The sequence below is a fragment of the Hemitrygon akajei genome, chromosome 17 (assembly GCF_048418815.1).
Source record: "Hemitrygon akajei chromosome 17, sHemAka1.3, whole genome shotgun sequence".
NCBI classification, from domain to species: domain Eukaryota; kingdom Metazoa; phylum Chordata; class Chondrichthyes; order Myliobatiformes; family Dasyatidae; genus Hemitrygon; species Hemitrygon akajei.
In genome coordinates, this window is record NC_133140.1 from 68,556,198 (window position 1) to 68,583,078 (window position 26,881).

The 26,881-nt window shown below is 39.4% G+C and overlaps 1 protein-coding gene across 3 annotated transcripts in view; it reads left to right on the plus strand.

The window, feature by feature from the left end:
• Nucleotides 1-26,881, plus strand: part of LOC140740812 (hepatocyte nuclear factor 4-beta-like) — a 61,125-nt gene that overhangs the window by 15,765 nt on the left and 18,479 nt on the right. For 2 of the 3 annotated variants that reach the window (XM_073070340.1, XM_073070341.1), the window contains exons 2-3: nt 5,130-5,304; nt 25,496-25,602. In XM_073070340.1, the coding sequence (XP_072926441.1) occupies nt 5,175-5,304; nt 25,496-25,602 (237 nt within the window). In that variant the 5' untranslated portion in view covers nt 5,130-5,174. Of the gene's footprint in view, nt 1-5,129; nt 5,305-17,982; nt 18,078-25,495; nt 25,603-26,881 lie in introns of all 3 variants that reach the window. The other variant, XM_073070339.1, reaches the window with a different exon arrangement.

Consider the following 26,881-nt stretch of genomic DNA (forward strand, 5'->3'; position numbering starts at 1 on the left):
AATAATAGCCAACATCTGAGTTTAAATAACGAATTGAAGGTTTTGAAAATAATTCAGAAAAGGTCCCCAAAATGTTTGAAAGTCTTGACGAGATTCTGAAATTGAACAACGAATCTTCTCTAAATCTAAACGTGACATAATGTCGCATAACCATTGAGCATGAGTAGGAGGAAAACAATCTTTCCATTTAAACAAAACCGCCCTCCTAGCTATAAGAGAGCTAAAGGCCAAAATATGCAAATCAGATTCCTTCAGCTTAATATCTTTTCCTGCAACAATACCGAATAGGGCCGTCAGAGGGTTAGGCTTAAACTTGACTTTAAAAGGTAAGGAAATATTTTTCAAGATTCAGACAAGTCCAAAACATATGAATTAATGAAGCTTCTCCATTATTACATCTGTCACAGTAGGGAGATATATCCGAATAAAAATGAGAAACCTTTTTCCATTTGAGCAATTATCAGCTAAATATATCTTACCCAAAACTCACCATTTTAGATGTTTACAAATCAGAGACTTTTTAAGATCTCAATTATGCCCATTTTCTATAAGCTCAGATAAGAACTTACTAGATGTAATTTTTAGTTTGACACCTTTTCATAATGGTTGTATTACTAATATTTATGGTATGTTACTGAAGACGAGGAATATTCCTTAGACAAAATTAAGAATCTCTGGGAACAAGATTTACAGACATCAATATCGGAGGAAACTTGGAATGAAATTTTTAAGCTTCATCGCTATGTGCTTGACATTCCCTCATACAATTTAAGGTGGTACATAGAGCTCATATGACTAAGGATAAGCTGTACCTACTTCCAAGCACCTTAAAAATGTGCCCTCTCATGTTAATCATTTAAGCCCTGGGGAAAAAGCCTCTCATCCTCTCATCCTCCACCACTCCAAGGAGCAAAGGCCAAGTTCACTCAACCTATTCTCATAAGAGATGCTCCCCAATCCAGGCAACATCCTTGCAAATCTCCTCTGCACCCTTTCTATGGTTTCCACATCCTTCCTGTAGTGAGGTGACCAAAACTGAGCACAATACTCCAAGTGGGGTCTGACCAGGATCCTATAAAGCTGTAACATTACCACTTGACTCTTGAACTCAATCCTACAGTTGATGAAAGCCAATGCACCGTATGCCTTCTTAACCACAGAGTCAACCTGCGCAGCAGCTTTGAGTGCCCAGTTGACTCGGACCCCAAGATCCCTCTGATCCTCCACACTACCAAGAGTCTTACCATTAATACCATATTCTGTCATCATATTTGACCTATCAAAAAGAACCACTTCACACTTACCTGGGTTGAACTCCATCTGACACTTCTCTGCCCAGTTTTGCATCCTATTGATATTCCTCTGTATCCTCTGACAGCCCTCCACACTATCCACAACACCTCCAACCTTTGTGTCATCATAAAATTTACTAACCCATCCCTCCACTTCCTCATCTAGGTCATTTATAAAAATCACAAAGAGAAGGGGTCCCAGAACAGATCCCTGAGGGACACCACTGGTCACTGACTTCCATGCTGAATATGACCTGTCTACAACCATTCTTTACCTTTTGTGAGCAAGCCAATTCTGGATCCACAAAGCAAGGTCCCCTAGGATCCCATGCCTCCTTACTTTCTCCATAAGCCTTACATGGGGTACCTTATCAAATGCTTTGCTGAAATCTATATACACTACATCTACAGTTCTACTTTCATCAATGTGTTTAGTCACATCCTCAAAAAATTCAATCAGGCTCTTAAGGCATGGCCTGCCTTTGACAAAGCCATGCTGACTATTCCTAATCTTGGTATGCCTCTCCAAATGATCATAAATCCTGCCTCTCAGGATCTTTTCCATCAAGTTACCAATCACTGAACTAAGAACATTTCCATGTTGATTTTTAGTCTTAATTTTTTGGAGCTAATTAAGGTATGTAATTGGATTTCAGTTGAAAAAAAATCTTGATTATGAGAAATACATTATCTACATTTAGTATGTATGGTGTAAGTTGACTCTCACATCAAATAATCATTCAAATAATTGGCTTCTCAATTAGTTTATATTTCCAGTTCTGGAAAGCTGCCATAACCCATTAAAAAGGCACAAATGGCCATAAGACTCGACATTAATTATATCCACTCAACAAAGCTAACAGTATGAACTTAATTACCTCAAACACTAACATATAAGTTGTGGAAGCTATGATTAAACACTACAGTGCTCAGTTCAGACCCATGTGTAATTATGAACAGAAACATCTCTTGACTATATAATCTGGTTTATCATTTACCTTATATAATACCTACATAGGTACCATAGATTGGAAAATACTGCAACAAAAGATGTCTATTTGACACATTACATCCATGCAGGCTGAAAAGAATGTTTGAAATAATTCCACTTCTCAGCTTATGGAAATTTATCATGTTTCTCAGTCATTTTTCTGCAAAGTGTATCTTGTAAAACCGCTGCTGGTATTAGATATGTACTTAATACAACAATAAAAATGAGTGGAACTGGATCAGAAAATGAACAGGAAATGGAAACAACAAGACACACAAAATGCCGGAAGAACTCAGCAGGTCAGGCAGCATCTATGGAAATAAATAAACAGTTGATGTTTCAGGCTGGGAATCTTTGTCAGGACTGGAAAGGAGGGAGGAAGATGCCAGAATAAAAAAGATGGGGGAGGGGGGAGGGAGAGGAAGGAGGATAGCTAGAAAGTGATTGGTTGTAGCCAGGTGGGTGGTAAATGTATAGGGTTGCAGATGAAGAAATCTTGATTGGAGAGATAGTGGACAATAGGAGAAAGGGAAGGAAGAGGGACACAGGGTGAGGTGAGTGGCAGGTGAAAAGAGGTAAGAAAGGCCCAGAGTTGGGAATAGAATAAGAGGGGAGGGGGATGGAATTTTTTTTACTGGAAGAAGAAATCAATATTCGTGCCATCAGGTTGGAGGCTACTTCGATGGATCTTAGTGTTGATCCTTCATCCGGAGGGATCTCATCATGGCACAAGAGGGGGCCATGTTGGAATGGGAATGGGGAAATTAAACTCTTTGGCCACTGGGATGTTCCAATTTTGGCAGATGGAGTGGAGATGCTCGATAAAGCAGTCTCCCAATTGGGGTCCCCCCAAAAGAAACAAAATGTTACGGTCAGAAAATAAGTGAGATATGAACAAGGAAGATGTGCATGTGTTAAAATATAAAGGATAATGTGATTATCTGAATTGTTAAAGTCATTAATGGGAAACAATTAGCATGGTTAACAGTATAGTTCTCAGCTACGTGCATTTGTCTAATGTGCTGCACCAGTGAAGATGCTTTATTTCAGATGAGGTATTAAATTGAAACACTCTCAACCATCAACATACACAAAATGCTGGTGGAACACAGCAGGCCAGGCAGCATCTATCGGGAGAAGCGCTGTCGACGTTTCGGGCCGAGACCCTTCGTCAGGACTAGTCTCGGCCCGAAACATCGACAGCGCTTCTCCCGATAGATGCTGCCTGGCCCGCTGTGTTCCACCAGCATTTTGTGTGTGTTGTTGTTTGAATTTCCAGCATCTGCAGATTTCCTCATGTTTACTCTCAACCATCACAAGCCATGCTAAAGCAGGAAATATACCTAGGATCCTGCCCAATATCATTCTCTCATTTGACAGGAAGCAATATGTATCAGGTTATCATTTCATTCTTGACTTTTATTTGGAACCATGTAAATTCACTGCTAAACATGAGGACATTTAATATATTTGCTTAAAGTGAAAGCAATCAAGGGTGACACTTCAAACCTCAAACGTCCTGCAAACAGTGGGCAAGGCTCCTTGTTTGGCAATTACTGGGAAACAGCTTTTCCCATTTGAGAAATAAAAATTTGGCCAGAATTTATGAATGAAAGAATAATGGAGGGTCTGTAGGAGGGAAGGGTTAGATTGATCTTGGAGCAGGTGAATAAGTCAGCACAACATCATGGGCCAAAGGGCCTTCACTGAACTATGTTACAATTTGCTGGAACATGTGCACATATCTACATTGGACGTTAGTCGTTACTCTCCTGAGTAACATAAACTGTGGGATTATGATGTGTCAAGAAAGGCTGTCTGCATCGTGGCTTTGCCGATGTCATTCCAATGATTAATTCCTCATGGGTGCAGTGAAGGAGTACAAATTTGCAGCATTCCCTCATTGCTTATGCCCAGAAATCAGCTCATTGAACCTGTGCACCTTTAGACATGCTGCAGTAACGGTGAACTGATTCCTTTCAATAGAGAGGAATAGCTTTATGTAACAAAGGCCAGTATTAAGACAAATATATTCCTTTAAATTAGTTAAGCTTACCTAATGCTTTAAAAATATTTGATAGAGCTCTGATATGCTTTAATTTCATTTTTTGAATAATTTTAATACTATAATTTTATTTCTTTGAGTTTTAATGGTTTTAATTGAATATTTTTGAGTGTTTCCTTATCTGAGCCATTCAGAAATATTCAGACCAGTTTGCAGGTTTTGTAGTCAGCTAAGCCTAGAGAGATGGTTTTCAAATCTCTTCACAGAGTAACGCATACAAAATGCTGGAGGAACTCAGCAGGTCATATAGTATCTATGGAGAGGAATAAGCAATGTTTTGGGCTGAGACCCTTCCTCAGGACTGATGGTAGTCCAGTTTTTGTTCTCTTCTGGGGTATAGGTATCATTGGTAAGACCAGCATTGATTTCCAACACCAAACAGGAATGATAAGCCAAACCAAAAAAACCCAGTAAATATCGAAAATACTCAGCAGATTGGGCTGTGGGAAGATAAACATCTAAGGTTTCAGGTCATTAACCCTTAATCAGCTATCTTCTTGAACCACTGCTGCCCTTGTGATGTTGAACATGTAGTAAAACTGAATGGCTTTTACTTCTAAGCCTGGACACCTTCTCACTGCAGTAGCTATGAAGTATTGCTGAAGCCTGTTGAGCCAAAGCCTGACCACTCTAACACCGGCCCACATTTAGATACTAACTATTAGACAAATATTGGGGAATAAAGACTTTAGTATGGGGAAGGTCCTAGTGCTATTCAAATGAACTCTTCTGATGTTGAAAGTTTGCTGTCTGTATTGTAACTGTGACTTTTGTCTCTTAGAGACCGTTCCGACAGATGTCAGTACCATCAATGTGTTGATCGACCATGGTGTTACAGCCCTATGCTCAATCTGTGGTGATCGTGCAACGGGAAAACACTACGGTGCCGCCAGTTGTGATGGATGCAAAGGTTTCTTCAGGAGAAGTGTTCGGAAAAATCATGTCTATTCATGCAGGTAGGCCTCATGTTGAGCTGTGAACAACTACAGGCATGTCTGAAAGCAACAATGCCTTAGCTTTACCGTAAAACCAAAAAACATAGGAGCAGAATTTGGCCATTCGGTCCATTGAGTCTGCTCCACCATTTGATCATGGCTAATTTATTTTCCCACTCAGCTACATTCTCCTGCCTCCTTCCCCTTACTAATCAAGAACATATCAATTTTGCATTAAATATATCCAATGAGTTAGCCTTAGCAGCTGTCTGTGGCAATGAATTCTACGGAATTACCACACTCTGGCTAAAAAAAATTCCTTCTCGTCTCTGTTCTGAAGCGGTGTCCTTCTATTCTGTTTAAGAAATTTAAAAGTGGATAAATCTCCGGGTCCTGACCGGATATTCCCCAGGACCTTGAGGGAAGTTTGTGTAGAGATAGCAGGAGCTCTGACGGAGATCTTTCAGATGTCATTAGAAACAGGGATTGTGCCGGAGGATTGGCGTATTGCTCATGTGGTTCCATTGTTTAAAAAGGGTTCTAGAAGTAAGCCTGGCAATTATAGACCTGTCAGTTTGACATCAGTGGTGGGTAAATTAATGGAAAGTATTCTTAGAGATAGTATTTATAATTATCTGGATAGACAGGATCTGATTAGGAGTAGCCAGCATGGATTTGTGCGTGGAAGGTCATGTTTGACAAACCTTATTGAATTTTTTGAAGTAGTTACGAGGAATGTTGACGAGGGTAAGGCAGTGGATGTAGTCTATATGGACTTCAGCAAGGCCTTTGACAAAGTTCCACATGGAAGGTTAGTTAAGAAGGTTCAGTCGTTAGGTATTAGTGCTGGAGTAATAAAATGGATTCAACAGTGGCTAGATGGGAGATGCCAGAGAGTAGTGGTGGATAATTGTTTATCGGGATGGAGGCCGGTGACTAGCGGGGTGCCTCAGGGATCTGTTTTGGGCCCAATGTTGTTTGTAATATACATAAATGATCTGGATGATGGGGTGGTAAATTGGATTAGTAAGTATGCTGATGATACTAAGGTAGGAGGTGTTGTGGATAATGAGGTGGGTTTTCAAAGCTTGCAGGGAGATTTATGCCGGTTAGAAGAATGGGCTGAACGTTGGCAGATGGAGTTTAATGCTGAGAAGTGTGAGGTTCTACATTTTGGCAGGAATAATCCAAATAGAACATACAGGGTAAATGGTAGGGCATTGAGGAATGCAGTGGAACAGAGAGATCTAGGAATAACAGTGCATAGTTCCCTGAAGGTGGAGTCTCATGTAGATAGGGTGGTGAAGAAGGCTTTTGGAACGCTGGCCTTTATAAATCAGAGCATTGAGTACAGAAGTTGGGATGTAATGTTAAAATTGTACAAGGCATTGGTAAGGCCAAATTTGGAATATTGTGTACAGTTCTGGTCACCGAATTATAGGAAAGATATCAATAAATTAGAGAGAGTGCAGAGACGATTTACTAGGATGTTACCAGGGTTTCAGCACTTAAGTTACAGAGAAAGGTTGAACAAGTTAGGTCTCTATTCATTGGAGCGTAGAAGGTTGAGGGGGGATTTGATCGAGGTATTTAAAATGTTGAGAGGGATAGATAGAGTTGACGTGAATAGGCTGTTTCCATTGAGAGTAGGGGAGATTCAAACGAGAGGACATGATTTGAGAGTTAGGGGGCAAAAGTTTAAGGGAAACACGAGGGGGTATTTCTTTACTCAGAGAGTGATAGCTGTGTGGAATGAGCTTCCTGTAGAAGTAGTAGAGGCCAGATCAGTTGTGTCATTTAAGGTAAAATTGGATAGGTATATGGATAGGAAAGGAGTGGAGGGTTATGGGCTGAGTGCGGGTAGGTGGGACTAGGTGAGATTAAGAGTTCGGCACGGACTAGGAGGGCCGGAATGGCCTGTTTCCGTGCTGTGATTGTTATATGGTTATATATGGTTATTCTGAGACGTTGCCCTATGGTCTTAGACTGTCCCACTATTGGAAACATCCTTTCTATATCCACTTTTTTTTCCCTCTTGCCACAGAAGCTGACTGACCTGCTGAGTATTCCCAGCATTTACATTTATTTCAGATTTCCAGCAGCTGCACTTTATTTTTCTGATTTTCAGTTACTCTGATATTTTGAATCATACATTTTAATCCCTTGGTGTTTTTTTTTCCTGTTCTTTGAGGTGGATTACTTGTAGGTGGGGTGTGGGTTGGATAGGGATGGAGTCCTGATACAGGGCTCGAAGTTGTAGTATCTACAGTTATTTAAAACCAAAATCATAGAAAATGTCATGTAGAAGTTGACCAAACTGCAAGGCCTTTTTTAATTGGATATAGTTTTGTTTTGTAATTTGTGTGGCTTGATAAGTCACTGGGTAATGATCAGATATCTGAGATGTAAAAAAAAGGATCTAGTGCTTTCCCAGCATATGTGATGAATAAACTCTTCTTGGGTTTCCAGCCGGGTACAAGTGTCAATTTTAACCGACATTAAATCGATGAAGGTGGCAGAGTTTGTCATTGAAAAGTCAATTAAAATCGATACCTGAACGTGGCTGGAAACACGAGAGGAATTTTTTTTCAAATCTGAGATATATTTCCTCTCCTTGGCCCAGTGAGATTTCAGCCAGTGGATTATTGAATTGAATTGAATTAATTTTATTTCTTACATCCTTCACATACATGAGGAGTAAAAAATCTTTACATTACATCTCCATCTAAATGTGCAATGTGCAATAAATAGAACAGTCAATGTAACATAGAGTACACTCAAATCAGCGTGAGTTCATCAGTCTGATGGTCTGGTGGAAGACGTACATTAGTTCTACTGTTAATCAGTTATCTCAGTTCAAACTATTCACAAGTCAAACTCAGCACAATCAAGTCAAACTGGTCACTCTGGTTCAGCTCCTCATCAGGCCTTTCTATGCCAGGAACACAGTTCATATTAATAGAGTGTTGACTTGGTTCTTCTTTCTCAAAGATCTGCCTTCTGTTAGTTTCCTATCACAGGAGTGGGCATTACATATGGTGAACCACATCACCCATCAACCAGACAAGAAAATTCCCTAAATTCTAACCTTGTTTACTTCTTAACATGCAGTTTTTATACAACAGGGCCAAACTGTATTAAAATAGTTTCATAATCTGCACATATGATAATAAAATAGTTGTGATTCAGACGGATGAAGTCACCATTGCTGGAGTTATCAGTTAGAGGCGCCACAATAAAGTCATCAGTCTTGTTTGTTCCTGTACAGCAGTGGATTCAGGTTATAAAATAATAAATGTGTTTGATAATATTTGACAATTATCCTTTCAACATAAAAAAGCTTATTTGTGTAATACATGGATCTTTTTTTAGATCAATGACTCCCCTTAGCAATATGTATAGACTGATAACTTACCTATGCACATTGATCGGTTCTCTATGCACGCATATTGTTTTCTCTCTCTCTTTCTCTCTCTCTCTCTCTCTCTCTCTCTCTCTCTCTCTCCCCCCCCCTCCCCTCTCTCCCTCTATCACTGCAATGTGAAAACACCAGAGAATGCCATCTCCCGTGTGTGTGCTTTTATTTTAATTGATATGTAGTTGCACAGACTCAACAAACTGGTGACGAGTACGAACCTGAATGTCAACAAATATCACCAATGGCACCAACAGTCAGAGGATAACAGAGGGGAAGGGAGAGAGACAGCAAGAAGGAAGAGTTAATCAGTATGGAGAAGGCCATCGCAGATGTGAATAAAGAGATGTGTAACAGTGCGCAGTTAGCAAAGTTAAAGTGAAAATAACATGACGATATCCTTACTCGAGAACGTTGATGAATTTGATAGTACTAATAATGGCTGGGAATAATATATCAAGAGGGTTGAATTGTGTTGTAACACGAACAACGCGGATGAGGAAAAGTAAGTATCCACACTTCTTAGCTTAATGGGTGCTAAAACATACAGGCTCTTACACAACTTAGTAACTCCTGGAAAGTCAGCAAGCAAGATGTTCAACAAAATTGTTACCATTTTACAAAATTATTTAAGCCTTAAACCACTGGAAATAGCGGAGTGATTTAGATTTAATTAAACGAAGCAGTCAAAGGATGAAAGTATTTCTGAATACCTTGCAGAACTGTGTAAACTTTCCCAATACTGTGACTTCAGAGATGGACATTGATGCATTAAGGGATAGGCTTGTATGTGGCATGCATAGTCAAAACAATCAAAAGAGGCTACTATCAGAAAGAGATCATACCTTAGAAAAGGCATTGACCTTTGCAATATCATTGGAGACAGCAGCAAAGGGTGCAGCAGAACTACAGAAAAAGGGTTTAGAACATGAAATGCACAAACTCTTCCTGAATGGTACGAAAATCCAAAAATGTTATCAATGTAGCAAATCCTCCCATGATGCAAATGACTGTTGGTTCAAAAAAACAATGTTTCCAGAAAGTGTCACAGACAAGGTCACATAGAGAGAGTGTGCAAATCAGACAGAAAGTGCAACCAAAGAGGAAAACCTCAGAGTTTTGTTTTAAACACAAAACCAAACCAATGCATAAAGTGACTCAATGTGCAACTGAATCAGACAACACACTGACAAAGGTGAACTTTCATGCCTACAACTGTATAGTATTACTGAAGCAATCACAAAATCATATGGATCACAATAGATGTCTAGTGTAAAACTGAAAATGGAGCTAGATACAGGGTCAGCTTTGTCTATAACTGCAGAAGCTGACTACAACAGACTTGTTTCTAAGCTACTGTTAGAAAAAACTTCAGTGATGCTAAAGATCTACACAGCCTACACAGACACGAAAGTGTCTCCCAAATGCAAACTGAAAGTAAATGTAATGTGCGGAGGCAAAACACAGCTGTTAGACCTTTATGTGTTGAAAAGTGGAGGGCCAGCACTTTTTCAGATGTAAATGGTTGAGAAAAATCCAACTAGACTGGCACACAATCAATGCTCTCAATGTGTCATCAACAGGCAACTACAACTCAAACGGTAGCACTAACCAGAGACTGGCACAACTGTTTGATGCTAGTGAGAAGGTGTTTGAGAAAAGTATTGGCAAACTCAAAGGCACGGAGGCCAGAACTGAACTAAATGAAGCAGCAACACAAAGATTCCATGAAGATCACCCGGTGCATTATGCATTATGTCCTAAAGTGGATGCTGAACTTCAGAGCTTGGAGACATCTGACATTCTCTGCAAGGTTGAGCCGTGCAATTGGGCCACGTCCATTGTCCTGGTGATCAAGAAAGGGAAGTTCGGAGCTGTTCGCATATGTGGGGATTTCAAAGTGAGCATCAATCTGATGCTATGTACTATGCAGTATCCCTTGCCATGAATAGAAGACAGGGAGAGGTTTTCAAAGATTGCCTTTGATGCACCATCAATAACTCACTCTGAGGCGTAAAGGCGAGATATCGGCTTTTATTGACTGGAAGAAGGAACAAGCAGCAATTGACCACAATACTACATCCTGGGGACTGAGGGCTGGGCTCAGACCTCAATCGCCTTTATACCAGGGTCTGTGGGAGGAGCCACAGGAGCAGTCAGCAGGGGGGCGTGTCCAGACAGGTATATGTAGTTCACCACAGCCTTTTCACAAACCTGTCTGCAAATTGACATTGAGGAGTCAAGCAGGAAGTTCTTCAAGGAAGTAGCAAACAGGATGGACAAAGGAGAGGCAGTGGATGTCATTTACTTGAATCTTCAGAAGGCATTTGATAAGGTGCCACACATGAGGCTGCTTAACAGAATAAAATCCTATGGCGTTACAGGAAAGGTACTGGCATGGATACAGGAATGGTTGACAGGCAGGAGGCAGCAGGTGGGAATAAAGGGGGGCTTCTCTGGTTGGCTGCCAGTGCATTTTGGTAAAAGGAACAGTAGTGCAGACTATTATCTAAATGGGGAGAAGGTTCAAATGTCAGAGGTGCAGAGGGACTTAGCAGTCCTCATGCAAGACTCCCAAAAGGACAATTTACAGGCTGAGTCTGTGGTAAAGAAGGCAAATGCAATGTCGGCATTTATTTCAAAGGGAATGTAATATAAAAGCAAGGAGATAATGCTGAGGCTTTATAAGACACTATTCAGGCTGCACTTGGAGTATTGTCAACAGTTTTGGGCCTCATATCTCAGGAAGGATATGTTTTCATTGGAGGGAGTCCAGAGGAGGTTCAAGAGGATGATTCCAGGAATAAAGGGGTTAGCAAATGAGGAGCATTTGGCAGCTTTGGGCCTTTACTCACTGGAATTTAGAAGAATGTTGTGGGGGGGGGGGGGGGGGAATCTCATTGAAACCTATCAGATGTTGAAAGGACTAGATAAGGTGGATCAGGAGAGGATATTTCCTATGGTGGGGGTATCCAGAAGTGGAGGGCACAGCCTTAAAATTGATGGGCGACCTTTTAGAACAGAGCTAAAGAGGAATTTTTTTTAGCCACAGAGTAATGAATCTGTGGAATACTCTGCCACAGACTGCAATAGAGGCCAAGTCCATGCGTATATTTAAGGTGGAAGTTGATAGTTTCTTGATTGGTCAGGGTATCAAAGGATATGGCGAGGAGGCAGGTGTATGGGGTTGAGTGGGATCTGGCATCAGCCATGATGAAATGGTGGAGCAGATTTGATGGGCTGAATGGCCTATATCTACTCCTGTGTTTAATGGTCTTCTGGTCCCCGTATGGCTTTGGAGCCATTTTACAACACACTATGAAAGATGGATTTGAAAATCCAATTGCATTTACTTCAAGATTATTGACAATCACAGAACGTAACAATGCACAGATCAGCTGAGAGGCCCTTAGTCTTTTGTGGGGAATAAAGCAATTCTACCACTACCTCTACAGACAAAAGGTTACGCTAGCAAGACATGATCCTCTTGTGTCCATTTTCAGTCCCAGGAAGGAAATCCCAGTTATCACTGCTATCTGTTTGGAACTTTGGGCAATTTCCTTGGAGTCTACTCTTATGACATAGAGTTCAAGGGTACAAAACAATACAGCAACGTTGACAGTTTGTCATGTATTCCACTATTATTCCACTGAAGAAGAAAAGTCTTCAAACTGTGACCCAGCAGAAGTGTTCCACACTGCATTGGTAGACCAGTTACTGGTAAGAATTTCTGAAATACAAAGAGAAACAAGGAATGATCTGACATTGTCAAAGGTTTATGACATCACCATGCAAGGATGGCCATCTCGTGGTAATCCCATGTTTCCAGAGTTCTCAGTGAGACGAGATCAATTGTCCATATTTCAAAGGACCCTGATTTGTGAATCTCGTGTTGTGGTTCCCTCTAAACTGCACACCAGAGTGTTAGAGAATCTGCATGAAGAACTCCTGGGTACAGTCAAGATGAAGAGTCTCACCCAGAGCTACATGTGGTGGCCAGGAATAGATAGACAGATTGAAGACATGACCAAAAGCTCTTTTGGAGGCCAAAAAGTTCCAAAAGCATCCCCGCAGGCACCTTTACACCTGTGGGAGTGACTGTTGATGCCATGGCGAAGAGTGCATATTAACTTTGCTGGGCCACTCAAGGACTCTGTGATTGCTGTGGATGCTCATTTGAAGTGGTTGGAGGTCACACCAGTGAAGTCAACCACCTCCAAAAAGCCTGTTTCTGCCCTAAGGACTATCTCCTCCAGAAATGGCTTACCTGAACAAATTGTGAGTGACAACACACCACAATACACCTCAGAAGAACTCAAAGTATTCATGGAAAAAAAATGGCATCAAACATTTCAAGTCAGCTCTTCACCACTCTGCAAAGAACGGGTTAACTGAGAGGTTTATCCAAACTTTCAAGAAGTCGAATAAAGCTATGCAGAAGTTGGACATTCCTCTACAGCTCAAGGTGGACAACTTATCTTTGTGTATCAGAACTCTGTCGATGTGATGACAGATCGAACACCTGCAAAGCTGTTCATGAGCAGGAATCTGAGTTCTTGCATAGACCTCCTGAAACCAGATCTCAGAGGAAAGGGCAGAATAAACAGTTCAGCCAATTTACAAGTGAATTAGCAAGGAGCTTCAAGGCTGGACAGGAAGTCCTAGCGTGTGATTACTGAGAAGACAAGTGGACAAGCTACAAGAACTGGACCACTGATGTACACAGTGGATGTTGGAGACCAGACATGGAGATGTCGTGTGGGCCAGATATTGGATGCTCAGCCTAAGAACACAGCTGAACCAACTGCATCCAACAAGGCCGACACATTACAGCCACCGGACTTCATCTTCCAGTGATGATTATGTCACTAACAGCAACATGACACATGCATCAGAGAACGTTGTCTTTGTAAGATACCTTTCAAACCTGATGCCACTCCACAGGTCCAGAGGCTCTATGCTGCAAGAAACAGAGCGCCACCCAAAAGACTGAATCTTTAGAACGGTGAAGGTAGTTATGAACTGTTATTTGAAAGCATGTTTATTTGAATATGGTTTGTTAAAGAGAAGTTGAATGTCTTGTTACAGTTACAGTTTAATGTCACATTAATCTGAAGGGTAAGGAAGTGTAATGTATGGATCTATTTCATTTAGAACAAATACTCCCCTTAGCATTACATATGGATTGATAACATACCTGTGCCATCTCCCACGTGTGTGCTTTTATTTTAATTGATATGTAGTTGCACAGGCACAATAAATTGCATGGTAAAGTTGAAAGGAAGCATCATCATTGCTCAAAAATAAAAAGGGTTGTGGCCTTGATATAATTTATTACAGTGAAAACTCCAAGCCATAGACTGCAGGTGGAACAGCAGCCTGTTTTAATCTACAAGACAATTATCAAATCTTAATATGAAAAATGATGCTGCAACAGATAGATATTTTTGTCATTTGGACAGGGAGTCTTGAGTGAGTATGCACACCAAACATGTACAGGTCTGGAGTTCAGAAAATAGTATCTTGTAAACTATTTTGAAAATCATTTGTATTCATCAGTGTTAGAGATGTTATCTTGAAGAATAACACAAGAGACTGCAGATGCTGGAGGCTGCAACACATAACAATCTGCGTGGTCAAGCAGCAGTCTGTAGATGGAAAGAAATCATCAACTTATGGGTTCTAAACTCTGCATCAGGACTGAGGTTGGAGAAGCGATCAAAGAGGAGTGATGAGAATGATGACCGAGGTGATTGTTGGACTGAGGAAGGGTGTAAGGTGATAGTAAGATTGTGCCAGCTAAAGGGGTGGAGCAAGGCTGAGCTGGGGTGGGGGGGGGGGGGGCAGAGGCAGGTGAATAAGAGACAGTAAGCAACACACATAAAACACTGGAGGAACTCAGTAGATCAAGCAGCATCTGTGGAATTGAATAAACAGTTGATGTTTCAGGATGAGACCCTTCTTTAGGACTGGAAAAGAAGAGGGAAGATGCCAGAATAAAATGTGGGAGGGGGTAAGAGCTGGAGGCAGACAGACAGAAACAAAATGGAGATGGAGCGAAGGAGGGGAGTGTGAAGACTGGAACCAGCTGCTGGACAGAGATAAGCAAGAACAGAAAGAGCTGCTGGCAAAGGAGATGAGAATAGGAACTATTAGGGGAGAGGTACATTTTGGTTTTCCCTTCAGTTTTCTGAATTTGGGATGGCAATTAGAACTAAAAAATCTACTTCCACCCTTTCTCATTTGTGTGCATGGCCAATATCAAAAGCATAAGTATCTACTGAAAACATTATCAGCCAATGAGGCAGAAATGAATGGACCTTGTGCCCTGATTGTGCAGTAGTTCAGGAAGAAAACTGTGCTTTCCGAAGAGTGTTACAAAATTACAATAAGGTGAAGGTAGTTGCATACAAATTATGTGCAAAAGTTGAATTTCAGTGACATAAATAAAACAACCTACAGACTTAGTTGACAGAAATTACCCAATTATCCCCACTCTACCTCAGAATAGCTTCAATATTCTATGCAGTTTGCAAGAGCAATTTGGGAATGAAGCTGACAAACTTAATGCATAAATAAAAATGCACCCAAAGCAATATAATAAGACAACTAGATATGCTGATATTACATATCTATGAAAAGTTACAGCCCATAATAAAATCTAATGTGCTCTTATAAGCTGATTTATGGACTGTGGACTTTCTCAGACGTGGTTTTTATAATCTGTTTTTAATCACCTGTTCTTTTTTAATTTTGTTGTGCAAGAGGAGGGTGTTTGAGGATTGATGTGCTGTTGTGTTGTTAGTTTCTTGTGCAGGGGAAAGGTTGTTTTTTGGGGGGGTTGATGTTCTTGTGGCATTTTGTGTGGGGGTATGGGGGTTTTGGGGGTTGATGATTGGGCTGCCATTCTTCTGTGTGTGGGGGGGTGTATGGGTTTGATGTTTCTCTGAGAATGACTTTCATGTTCTTTCTTTATTTTGTGACTATCTGGAGAAGACAAATTGCAGAGTTGTATGCTGATACATGCTTTGATAATTAATGAACCTTTAAACATTTTTTGAACCTTTGACTTCTATTAGTGAAGATAAGCGTTGCAATGCTCGCTTCGTATGGATTCACGGAGATGTTCAACCTTGAACTTGATTGTAGGAACTTAATAATATTATTTTGAACATTTAATAGAATACATTTCAACACTTAATAAATGAAAACAAGTGGGGTATGTTTTTAATCTATATTCACTTTCTTAAACTGGACCTTGAACTGTGGGTAAGTGTAAAATGAATTATAGTGAATAGTTTGCTGTTTTTTGAGTTCCTTGTATATGCTTTCATTTCCTCTGGATATTTAATAACCATTCAGTCAATTATCAGTGTAAAATATTGCTTCTAGCAATCTGACAGGTTAATCACACATTAAATGTACTAAAGCGATTAGTAGAAAAGGTGACAGCTTTTATTTTACACATGCTTTTGGTGCAAAAGATTTTTAAAGTGCAATTTAAAGAAAAGAAGATTTTTTCCCTGTGTCCTGATCAGAAATCATCCCTTTATCAACATTATTGTAATATGATTATCTGGCTCTGGGACCATGCCATCTTTCCATACATGATAGCAGCAAATGGATCTAATAGGCTATGAATTACTCAGCAAGCCAGGCTTGGAATCAGAATCAGGTTTATTATCACTGACGTGTGTCATGAAACTTGCTGACATAAAAAATTACTAAGCTGGAAATAAAATAAAATAGATAAATAAATATTGCGAAAGACGAATAGTGAGGTAGAGTTCATGGACTGTTGAGGAACCTGATGGTGGGTGGGAAGAAGCATTGAGTGTCACACTTCAGGCTCCTCTACCTCTTCCTCGATAGTAGCAATGACATTAAGACATACTCTGGATGGTGAATGTCCATAAGGATGGACACAGCCTTCTTATGTTTTTGAGGTCTTTTGAAGGTGTCCTTGATAGTGGGGAGACTTGTTCCTGTGATGGAACTGGCTGAGTCTGCAATCATCTACAGCTTTCCTCTGTGCTTTGGAGCCTCCATACCAGGCAATGACGCAGCCAATCAGAATGTCCTCCAGGGTACATCTGTAGAAATGTGCTAGAGTCTTTGGTGACCTACCAGATCTCCACAACCCCATAATGAAGTACAGCCATGACTGTGCCTTCTTCATGAGCAGCTTGAGATGTGTCACCTCATCTGTCGGAAGAGAAGCAAAGTTAACCTTCAGATGGAAAAGTCATTCTGACAATGAGTCTTCAATCTGAAATATTAACTCTTTTCCTCTTCCTGTAGACAAGGTCTAACTGTTCAGTACTTGCAGCATTTCCTGCTTTTATTTTCAATTTCCAGTATTTACTGTTATTTGGTTTACATTTTATAGGCTCTGTAGTACATTGAATGAAGATCTTGTATTGTGTTGGATAAATGCAAGTTTGTTTAAGATTCTTTGTTCCTAAATGAGTAAAAATCTCATCTTTTGCTATATCTGAGAAATCTGCATTGTAAACACCAATGACAAAATTACTCCTTATAACATTTCAGTCCAGTGGAAGCTTGACCTGGGTTATGGTGGTGAGATTTATCATGGAACGATAAATAAGCAGCTACATGACTACAACATGAAAACATAATAAAGAATTAGGATAAGGCCATTCAGGAATCACTCAGTCATATACTACTTTAAGCCTCCATATGAAACATTTATGTTCCCTCAGTAAGTCCATTTCTTAAACAGATATAAGTTTTCATAATTACTTTAGGAGTCAGCTGACCTTCAGTATGCGATCTCACAAGTAATTACGCTATGCACACAAATGAAGGTGAACTGCTTATATGATTTCTTAAAGAAAATATATGAATAGTTTGAATCTTTGGTCTCAATGATTCAGGAACAGCTTCTTCCCTTCTGTCAATTAATTTCTGAATGGTCATCAAACCCATGAACACTACCTCATGACTATTTTCTATTTCTATTTTTTGCACTACTGACTTAACTATTTAATATATATATGTACTGTAATTCACAGTTTTTTCTCTATATTATCATGTATTTCATTGTACTGCTGCCGCTAAGTTAAGAAATTCCATACTATATGCCAGTGACATTTAATCTGATCCTGATTCTCTATTTAAATTACTCTTATAAGGCCAATTGGTAAGATGAGGTGACATTTTTAAAAACTCTGCTTTGTCTCTTGTAGAGAATAATAAAGAGCCAACAATTGAAAAGCCATTTTAGTGGACAAAGTAATCAACATTATCTTCCCTACCTGCAGGTTTAGCAGGCAGTGTGTGGTCGACAAGGATAAAAGAAACCAGTGTAGATACTGCCGACTGAAGAAGTGCTTCAGGGCTGGGATGAGAAAGGAAGGTAAAGGACAACTTGTTGCATTCTCCAGTCACATCTGCATTTAATTGATGCTTTCTCTTTGATATATTAGCAGTGGTCATCTTGTAGCCAGACTATTACATGCAGCACCACTCAGAAGTGATTAATATTACTATAGCAGATTTCCTTCCAATATTGCTTCTAGACAGGAGGGTTGTTTTATATATGTCCCATGGCATGTAAATTCCCACCTAGACCATTCTTGCAAAGATTTGAATGTCTCCATAAATCCTTTATCCTATCAAAACTATATTAAATTCCTATTTAGATCTTCAATTCAGACCATTATAGCTTTGTCACTCCTTCCTTTCACATGTATCTTGTCAAAAGTTGAAGTTAAAAATGTTTAACATGGTCACGCTCACCGACTAACTTGCCTAGCTAAATAAATGTTGTGTTTAACAGAGTAGATAATGAGTACATTCTGCACTAAGATGAATTGCCATCATGTTTCTGGGATTCACAGCATACAGAAATAAGTAAGTGTTACAAATTCAAACCGATCTTCACCCGTCATCTTTTAAAATGCCCAGATACTCCATCTGCAATGTCGCTACATTGCTTTGATTTACACAGCAGTGTGGTTGCACTGGACACAATGACTTGTTGCAGACCAACTTGCATTGGGACAAAAAAGCAAGGGTATAGGGCTAATTCAGGAAATTCTTCTTTAAAGAAAAGTCAACATGGTTATGATGAATCAAATGGCCTCCTTTTGAGTTAGAAAAGTACAACATGTCCAGATCCTGTAGCCCATAATGTTTTGCCAAACCTTTATTCTACTCCAAGATTAACTTAACTCTTCCCTCCCACATTGCCCTCCATTTTCCTTTCATCCGTGTGCCTATCTAAGTCTCTTAAATGTTCGTAATGTATTTGCCTTAACCACAATCCTGGCAAGGTGTTCCATGTGTAAAAAGAACCTGCCTCTGCCTATACTTTTCTCCCAGCACCTTAAAGTGCCCCCTTGTTTCTACCCTGGAAAAGTGTTTCTGGCTGTCCAGCTGATCTGTGCCTCATCATCTTATACATCTCTATCAAGTCACCTCTCATCCTCCTCTCCAAAGAGAAAAGCCCTGGCTTGTTCAACCTATACTCATAAAACATGCTCTCTAATCCAGGTGGCTTCCTAGTAAATCTCCTCTGCAGCCACTCTGAAACTTCCATATCCTTCCTATAATGAGGTGACCTGAACTAAACACAATATTCCAAATGTAGCCTTAATGCTCGAAACCTAGATTTTTGAATGTTTTGATGGCTGTCTAAACTGGGATTGTATCTTAAATAGATTCCAAAAGTTTTTTTCCTATTTTTTTGGTAGGACAAGGTCTGATGACTGATGGCTCATTAATGACTACAAATTGTGTGCTGCAATGTAGAATACAAAGACTTGGCAGAACAGCAAATTATACAAGTATATAATGTATGTTTTATCACTTGCTGTTTCTTCTCATTCTAATTGCTAGGCACAGCTTTAAGGTGAGAGTGACAGAGTTTAAAGATTTATGTAGCATTCTACTTATTTATTATTGGGGTACAGCGTGTAATAGGCCCTTCCGGCCCTCCAAGCCATGCTGCCCAGCAATTCCCCAATTTAGTTCTAGCCCAATCACAGTTTACTATGGCCAACTAACCTACCAAACAGTACATCTTTGGACCGTGGGAGGAAACCAGAGCACCTGGAGGAAACCCATGCAGTCATGGGAAGAACGCACAAACTCCTTACAGGCAGCGGAAGGAATTTGAACCAGAGTCACTGGAACCGCAAAGCATTGTGCGATCCACTGTGCTACGGTGCTGCCCTCTTTACACTGTGAGGATTAGGTGCCTGGAATGCCCTGCCAGGAAACGTGGTGGAAGCAAATCATCATCATGATCATTATACACAAAATGCAGCTAATACCTGCTGGCAGTAAAACTGAAAGTGTCAAAACCATTTCATAACTATTTTCAGTTGGATGATTTGAGCGGCTGATACTGCAGGGGCCAAACAACATGGCACAAAGTTGGTGTTGGATTCAACCATCAAGTCCATATTGCTTTGTGACATATTACCTTGTATATTCAATGGTTCCAATTAATATCAGAGAATGTATACAATATACAACCTGAAATTCTAACTCCTCGCAGACATCCACGAAACAGACCAAAACTCAGAAGAATGAACGACAGGAAAACATCAGAACCCTAAAGCCCCCCACCCCCTCCATGCACAAGTAGCAGCAAAGCATCAAACCTCCCCCATCTTCCTCAGCAAAAGCACAGCCCACCACCACCCGGCATGCGACCGACAGCAAACCCCCAAAGAGACCATCGAAAAAACCACTGGCTAGTCAAATAATTTGTTGGTTACATTTAAAGTTACTTTTCAATTGCATTGGTTAGTTAGATAATTTCTTCACACAAAGACTGGTGAGTCTGTTGAATGGGCTGCCAGACGAAGTACTAGAGGAAGGTACAATTATGATATTTAAAAGGCATTTGGACAGTTACAGGATAGGGAAGTTTTAAAGGGATATAGACTAGCTCAATTAGCCATCTTGTTTGGTGTGGATGAGTTTGGGCTGAAGGGCCTTTCTCTGTGTGTTATGGCGTGACACTGAGATGCACACTTACATTGATAGCTTTTCATCTCCTGTTTTAAGAATATAACAAATATAACCATGAGATGGCTCTTTAAGCCTGCAGTGCCATTTAACAGGATCACGGCTGATTTCTCACATGTATACCATTTCTCAGTGCTATTTTTATATACCCTGATTCACTAATACCCAGAACTCCAGCAGACTCTGTTTTGAATAAACATAATGACTGAGCTTTCACAACCTCTAGAGAATCCCAAAGGTTCACCGCCTTTGAGAGAGGAGACTACATTACTAATATACCTGCAACCCATTGAGGTGAAGCTTGTGTTGCAAAACTGCTTTACAGTTCCTCTGCTTTTTATTTTCGGTGAGAATTTTTTTTTTGCTTTGAAGCACCTATATTCCTTTTAAAATATAGCCAGAAAAATTGGTTTCTCTAAGCAGCATTTAGAAGAATGTTTCGCTCTCTTATTCCTTACTTTGCCTGGATTCATAATTCTGTTTTAGTATACCATTACAACAATCCCTAACCATCTCAAGAAGGTTCTGCAATGGCGCCTGCTTCTTAGGGGACATCATGATGTAAAATCATAACATCAGTTCAAATTAGTTTTTCTACTCATTTCATCAAGCTAATACATTTATTTCTCCCAGTACTGCATGAAAAGAAATGAATCACAAACATGTGAGAATCTGCAGATGCTGGAAATCCAAGGCAGCACATACAAAATGCTGGAGGAACTCAGCAGGCCAGGCTGCAACTATGGAAAGGAATAAACAGTCGATGTTTTGAGCTGAGACCCTTCATCAGGACCCTCATCCCGATGAAGTTTCTCGGCTTGAAATGTTGACTGTTTATTCCTTTCCATAGATGCTGCCTGGCCTGCTGAGTTCCTCCAGCATCTTGTGTGAAAATTGAATAACAGCTTTTATGTTTTCATTTCGGCAATGGGATTTATCCCATGATAAATTGCTCTATTTCATGGCAGCGAGCATCAACTTGTTATATTGTTCTGAACCTAATATGTGTAATGGAAGTTTGCCAGCTGTGTATTTTACTCTCCTCTAGTTCCTCCTTTCATTTGCAACCTTCTTTGATCTTTCACCCTATTCTTTTCCTGCCCCTCAATTTTTCTGAAAGATCCCAAAACAGACACTTGGCTCCTTATTAGTATTTTCAGAAGGCCTAACATCTGTTGTAGACAGTCTGGTCTGACATTCTAAAATTGCCTTATCCACTTTCAGATCAGTTGTTTTTCAGGAGCCTGGGGTGAGGCCTGGTCTGACCTTTCAACCAGGGCATCCATTTTATGCTTGTTACATCAACTCAGTGTCTCAAGTCTATCCTGCATGTTGGTTTTCATTTTGCTGAACACAAATACATGTCATGAAGTCTGATGTACTTGGGGCGTCACGGGGGAAATAATCCTCTTTAATGCTTATAAATAGAAAAAGATAACAGTCTGTTATCTTTAATGTGGTGAAATATTAGATTGATAGTCTGGGATTCCAAGTGCACTTGGTGTATTGTATGAAATTCTAGTCACCATACTGGAGACAGGACAAAAGAGATTCACCGGGATGTTGCTTGGATCAGAAGCCTTGAATTTTTGGGGAAAGATTGGATATGCTGGACTCATTAGGCTGTGTGATGATCTGACAGAAGTGTATAGAATTATAAAAGGCACCGACAAAGTAGGAAGTCTCAATCATTTTCCCATAGTAGGGTTAAGAAGAACAAGTATTAAAGGGGATATGAGGGCAACATTTATATACATATACGTACACATGTATTATTATATATACATACACATATAGGGAGCTGTTGATATCTGGAACTTCCTGCAAGAGGAGATGATGGACTGACATACAATCATTTAGTTTAATATATCACAAGCAGAGTACAATGTGCTGTTGTGATTATTCAGAATGTTTAGTGTTCCTGATTGAGGATGAATTTCTTAAACTAGATTAACTGCTTTCATTAGCTTAGCTAAGTATTCTGCTTTATGCAGCAACTAATGAGGCAGTTAGTGCAACATTTTACATCACCGGTGTCTGTAAAGAGTTTGTACGCTCTCCCCATGACTGCATGGGTTTCCCTCAAGCGCTCTGCTTTCCTCCCACAATCCAAGGACATACGTGGGTTAGGCTTAAGGTTAGTAAGTCAGTGGAGAAGCATGGCGATACTTATTGGCTGTCCCCAGCACATCCTTGGACTCTTTTGGTCATTGGTGCAAACAAAGCATTTCACTGAATTTTTATATGTTTTGATGTACATGTTTTGATTAGCAAAAAAGTTAATCTTTAATTACTTTAGCTAAGTAAATAGAATTACATACAGGTGGGGCTAGCAGATGATGGAATCCTGCCACCTACTGGTAAATTGATGTCAAATATTAGTTGGCTCCATCTTGGGTACTAGCTTACAGAACATCTTCAAAGAGTGGTGTCTCAGAAAGGCAGCATCCATTATTAAGGACCCCCAGCACCCAGGGCATGCCCTTTTCTCATTGTTACCATCAGGTAGGAGGTACAGAAGCCTGAAGGCACACACTCAGCGATCCAGGAGCAGTTTCTTCCTCTCTGCCATCTGATTCCTAAATGGACATTGAACCTGTGAACACTACCACATTTGTAAAATATATATTATTACTGTTTTTGCATAATTTTTAATCTATTCAACATACGTATACTGTAATTGATTTATTTATTTATTTTTCTTCTATATTATGTATTGTATTGAACTGCTGCTGCTAAGTTAACAAATTTCACGAGATGCCAGTGATAATAAACCTGAATCTGATTTTATTAAGGAGTCCTGAAGAAGGGTCTCGGCCTGAAATGTCGACTATCTGTTAACTTCCATAGACGCTGCCTGACCTGCTGAGTTCCTCCGGCATTTTCGTGTTCCTTTGGATTTAGAATTTATTTAAAATCTTACGTCCATGCCACAACGTGATGGAGTAAAAATCTTTGCGTTGTGACTCTGTTGCAATGTATTTAAAAGTCTAATGACTTATAGAAAGAAGCTGTCCTGTGGCCAGCTGATCCTGGCTTTAATGCTTCTAGCTTCAGCAGATTTTCTCATGTTTGTCAAAAATTAAGACTTGACTTTTTTTCTGCTTTTATATTTTTGGTTTTGTTCAGAGGCATTTTATTTTTCTCAGGTGTCTGAATTCACCAGGTGCAGTACCAACCTGCCATCAATGTCTGGATATAAAGGGCCAGTTGACGCGAACTTCAGTACCTGGTATTGAACTGTCTAGAAGAGCAGGCCGCAAGTGCCAGCTATGCCCCTGACGTCTTTTTCTGATTGATTTTTATGAATTAGGCATCTATAAGAACACAATTATAAAATATCTTTAAATTCCTCAATATCCAGGGAATGTATAACAAACGGCAAGATAAAGTAATAATAAAGAAAAATCAGTAACCACTTAGCTGCAGCTACCTTTTACTTAGGGCTCTAGGGACTGTGGGCCAGACATGACCATGATCCAGCCCAATAGCACTGTTTGGCCAAATTAGATATTAGGCATTTTTCATTATTAAAAATCCTTGCATAAATACAAGGAGTGATTGATAAGTTCGTGGCCTACGGTAGAAGGAGTTAATTTTAGAAAACCTAGCACCTTTATTTTTCACCCTCCTCTAGTGTTGCCACCATGTCCTCGTGGACCTCCTTGCATGATAAGCCCTTGAGACCGAGGTAGCAGATGACTGCACGAAGACTGATGTTGTCCATTTTCTCAGACAGTGCTTACTTGCAATTTTCAATTATCTGAAACAGAAATACCACAAAAGTTATTAACTTCAAATTTTCTGCATGATCACTCAAAGAGTTGAACCACACGTGCATGTAATGAGAGCTGTATAACTCCTTCTACCTTAGGCCACAAACTTATCAATCACCCCTGCTGTGGACCGCTTTCTGGAGGTCCAAGACGCCGACTTCTACAAAGAAGAGATCCGTATGCTCCATAACCACTGGACTAAGTGTGTAAATGTAGGAGGGGACTATGTTGAAAAATAGATGTGCTATGTTTTCTAAAATTGACTCCTTCTACCTTAGGCCACAAACTTATCAATCACCCCTCGTACATCTGATGCTCTTTTCTATAAATAAACTGCAATTACATGGTAATGACAATGAACAATATGCAAATCCTCACAGCTGTCCATTTCCACTGATAATTTATACTAATTCACTTTCTCTAATTGAATCTCTGGTACATTACTGACTAGCATATTCCATTTCAAGTCCCTAGTAGCCATGCTCAATTACTCTATTTATAGACACGTTATTACAGTGAATGATTAGTATTACAAGGCATATCATCAACACAGATTATTGTACTGCACAAGAAAGTAAAGACTTTTCTTAAGAGGACTTCTAGATTCTTTTCAGATTCAGATTTATTTATCATGTGTACAATGGAATTCGTCATTTATGTTAACGGCCAACGTATCCAAGGATGTGCTGGGAAAGTTTTTGATAAATGTTGAAAAATTCAAATCATAAATTGCCAGAATACACATGGGCCAATTTGAGAAATGATCCCTTTAGTTCCTCACAAAGGGTCTTTTGGACATGACATATGATCTTTGTAATTTTCCATCCATTACCTGAGAGAAAGAACAGTTGACAAACGATGTTAAATCTTGACTCAGTGAAAGGAACTATTGAAATGCATGCACTCCTTTCTTGACTCTTCCTAACTCAAAGCTAGAGACAGAGACACATACGGTTATATAGAATCCACCTGAATTTTGCACTAGGAATTATAACATTGAATTTGATATTTTTCAAAGCTGTGCAAAATGAACGGGACAGGATCAGCATTCGCAGAACAAGCTATGAAGATGTTGGCTCTCTCTCTATCACTATACTAGTACAAGCAGAAGCAATGTCTTGTCAGGTAATTTTAAGAAATATTATCATGATCTAAGTCATTTAATGTATCTCCCAGTTTATTTACCTATGCAAAATATAATTGTTTTCCCATATCAATATGTTGAGAAATATCTTAAGAAAGTAGCACCTAATTAATTTGTAAATAGTATCTTACCTCAGAATTTGGAACTTCTGGGTATAATTTCTACTCTGGACACCTGGGTGCAAATTTCCAGGCTGAAACATTGGTGCAGCACCTTAATCCACTAGTGAACATAAAGATAGCTTGGTAGGGCTTTGGTCAATATTGGTCAATTTGTATTATCAATCAATATATAAATTAAAATTAATCCTAACTCTGGAAATTTGCCATATGCAAATTGGTTAAACCTTCCCTATATCTCAACAGTGACTACACTTCAAAAGTATTTAACTGGCAATAAAACATTTTAGCAAATCTCAAGTCAAGAAAAGCAAATTTCTTTTGTTATACTGGAATTTGAAAATGGTGTAAAACTTAACTCTGTCCAACAGAAACATTATACTTAGTTTTTAAAATACATTTTCACAATGATTCAGTAGCTCTATGATCATAATTAATAAAATAATTTCTTTGCCACTGACTGCATTTATATTCCATATGGTGACATTTGAAGTCTCATCATTGGATTGTCAGTCCAGACTCTGGATAACTTAATGAACACACCACTACTATATTTCATTCGATTTTTGAAAGGCAAACCTTGCCCACAGATGGTCATTTAATTCTCAGTGTCAACTGGGATGTAATGATTAAATGCTTTACAAATTTGACTAGATAACCTACAATAAGATTCACAAAATACAATCCTGTTCAAACCAGCTGGAACAGCAGTTAACTACAATTTAGAAAAAAAATGTTTTGTCACTGGCAATGAAATAAGCTCTGAATGTCCTTTGGAACTTGTATATTTTTTAAGTGCCAATGTTACATAGATCACAGGCTTAGTAGAATTAAGACCAAATGCTGAATTGAAGAAACCTTGTTGTTTTCCTGATGGTGGTGGGTTCAGGTCATCAATCTCACTGAACAGCAACAATTCTTTTGCCAACAAGAGAAATAATGTCTTGTGATTAGCACGCTACTGCTTTTAGTTAGGTTTATGTATAAGCCGTTATCTTAGCAAGTTAAACATAAAAAGTAGTTTTAATTTAATAAGAAATGTCATCACAGTATTTTACATTTTAGATGGTGGCATTGCTGCATTCTTTTTAAGCAGATAAATGCCACCAAGTTCTCCTTTGGCTTATTATTCATAAAGAGG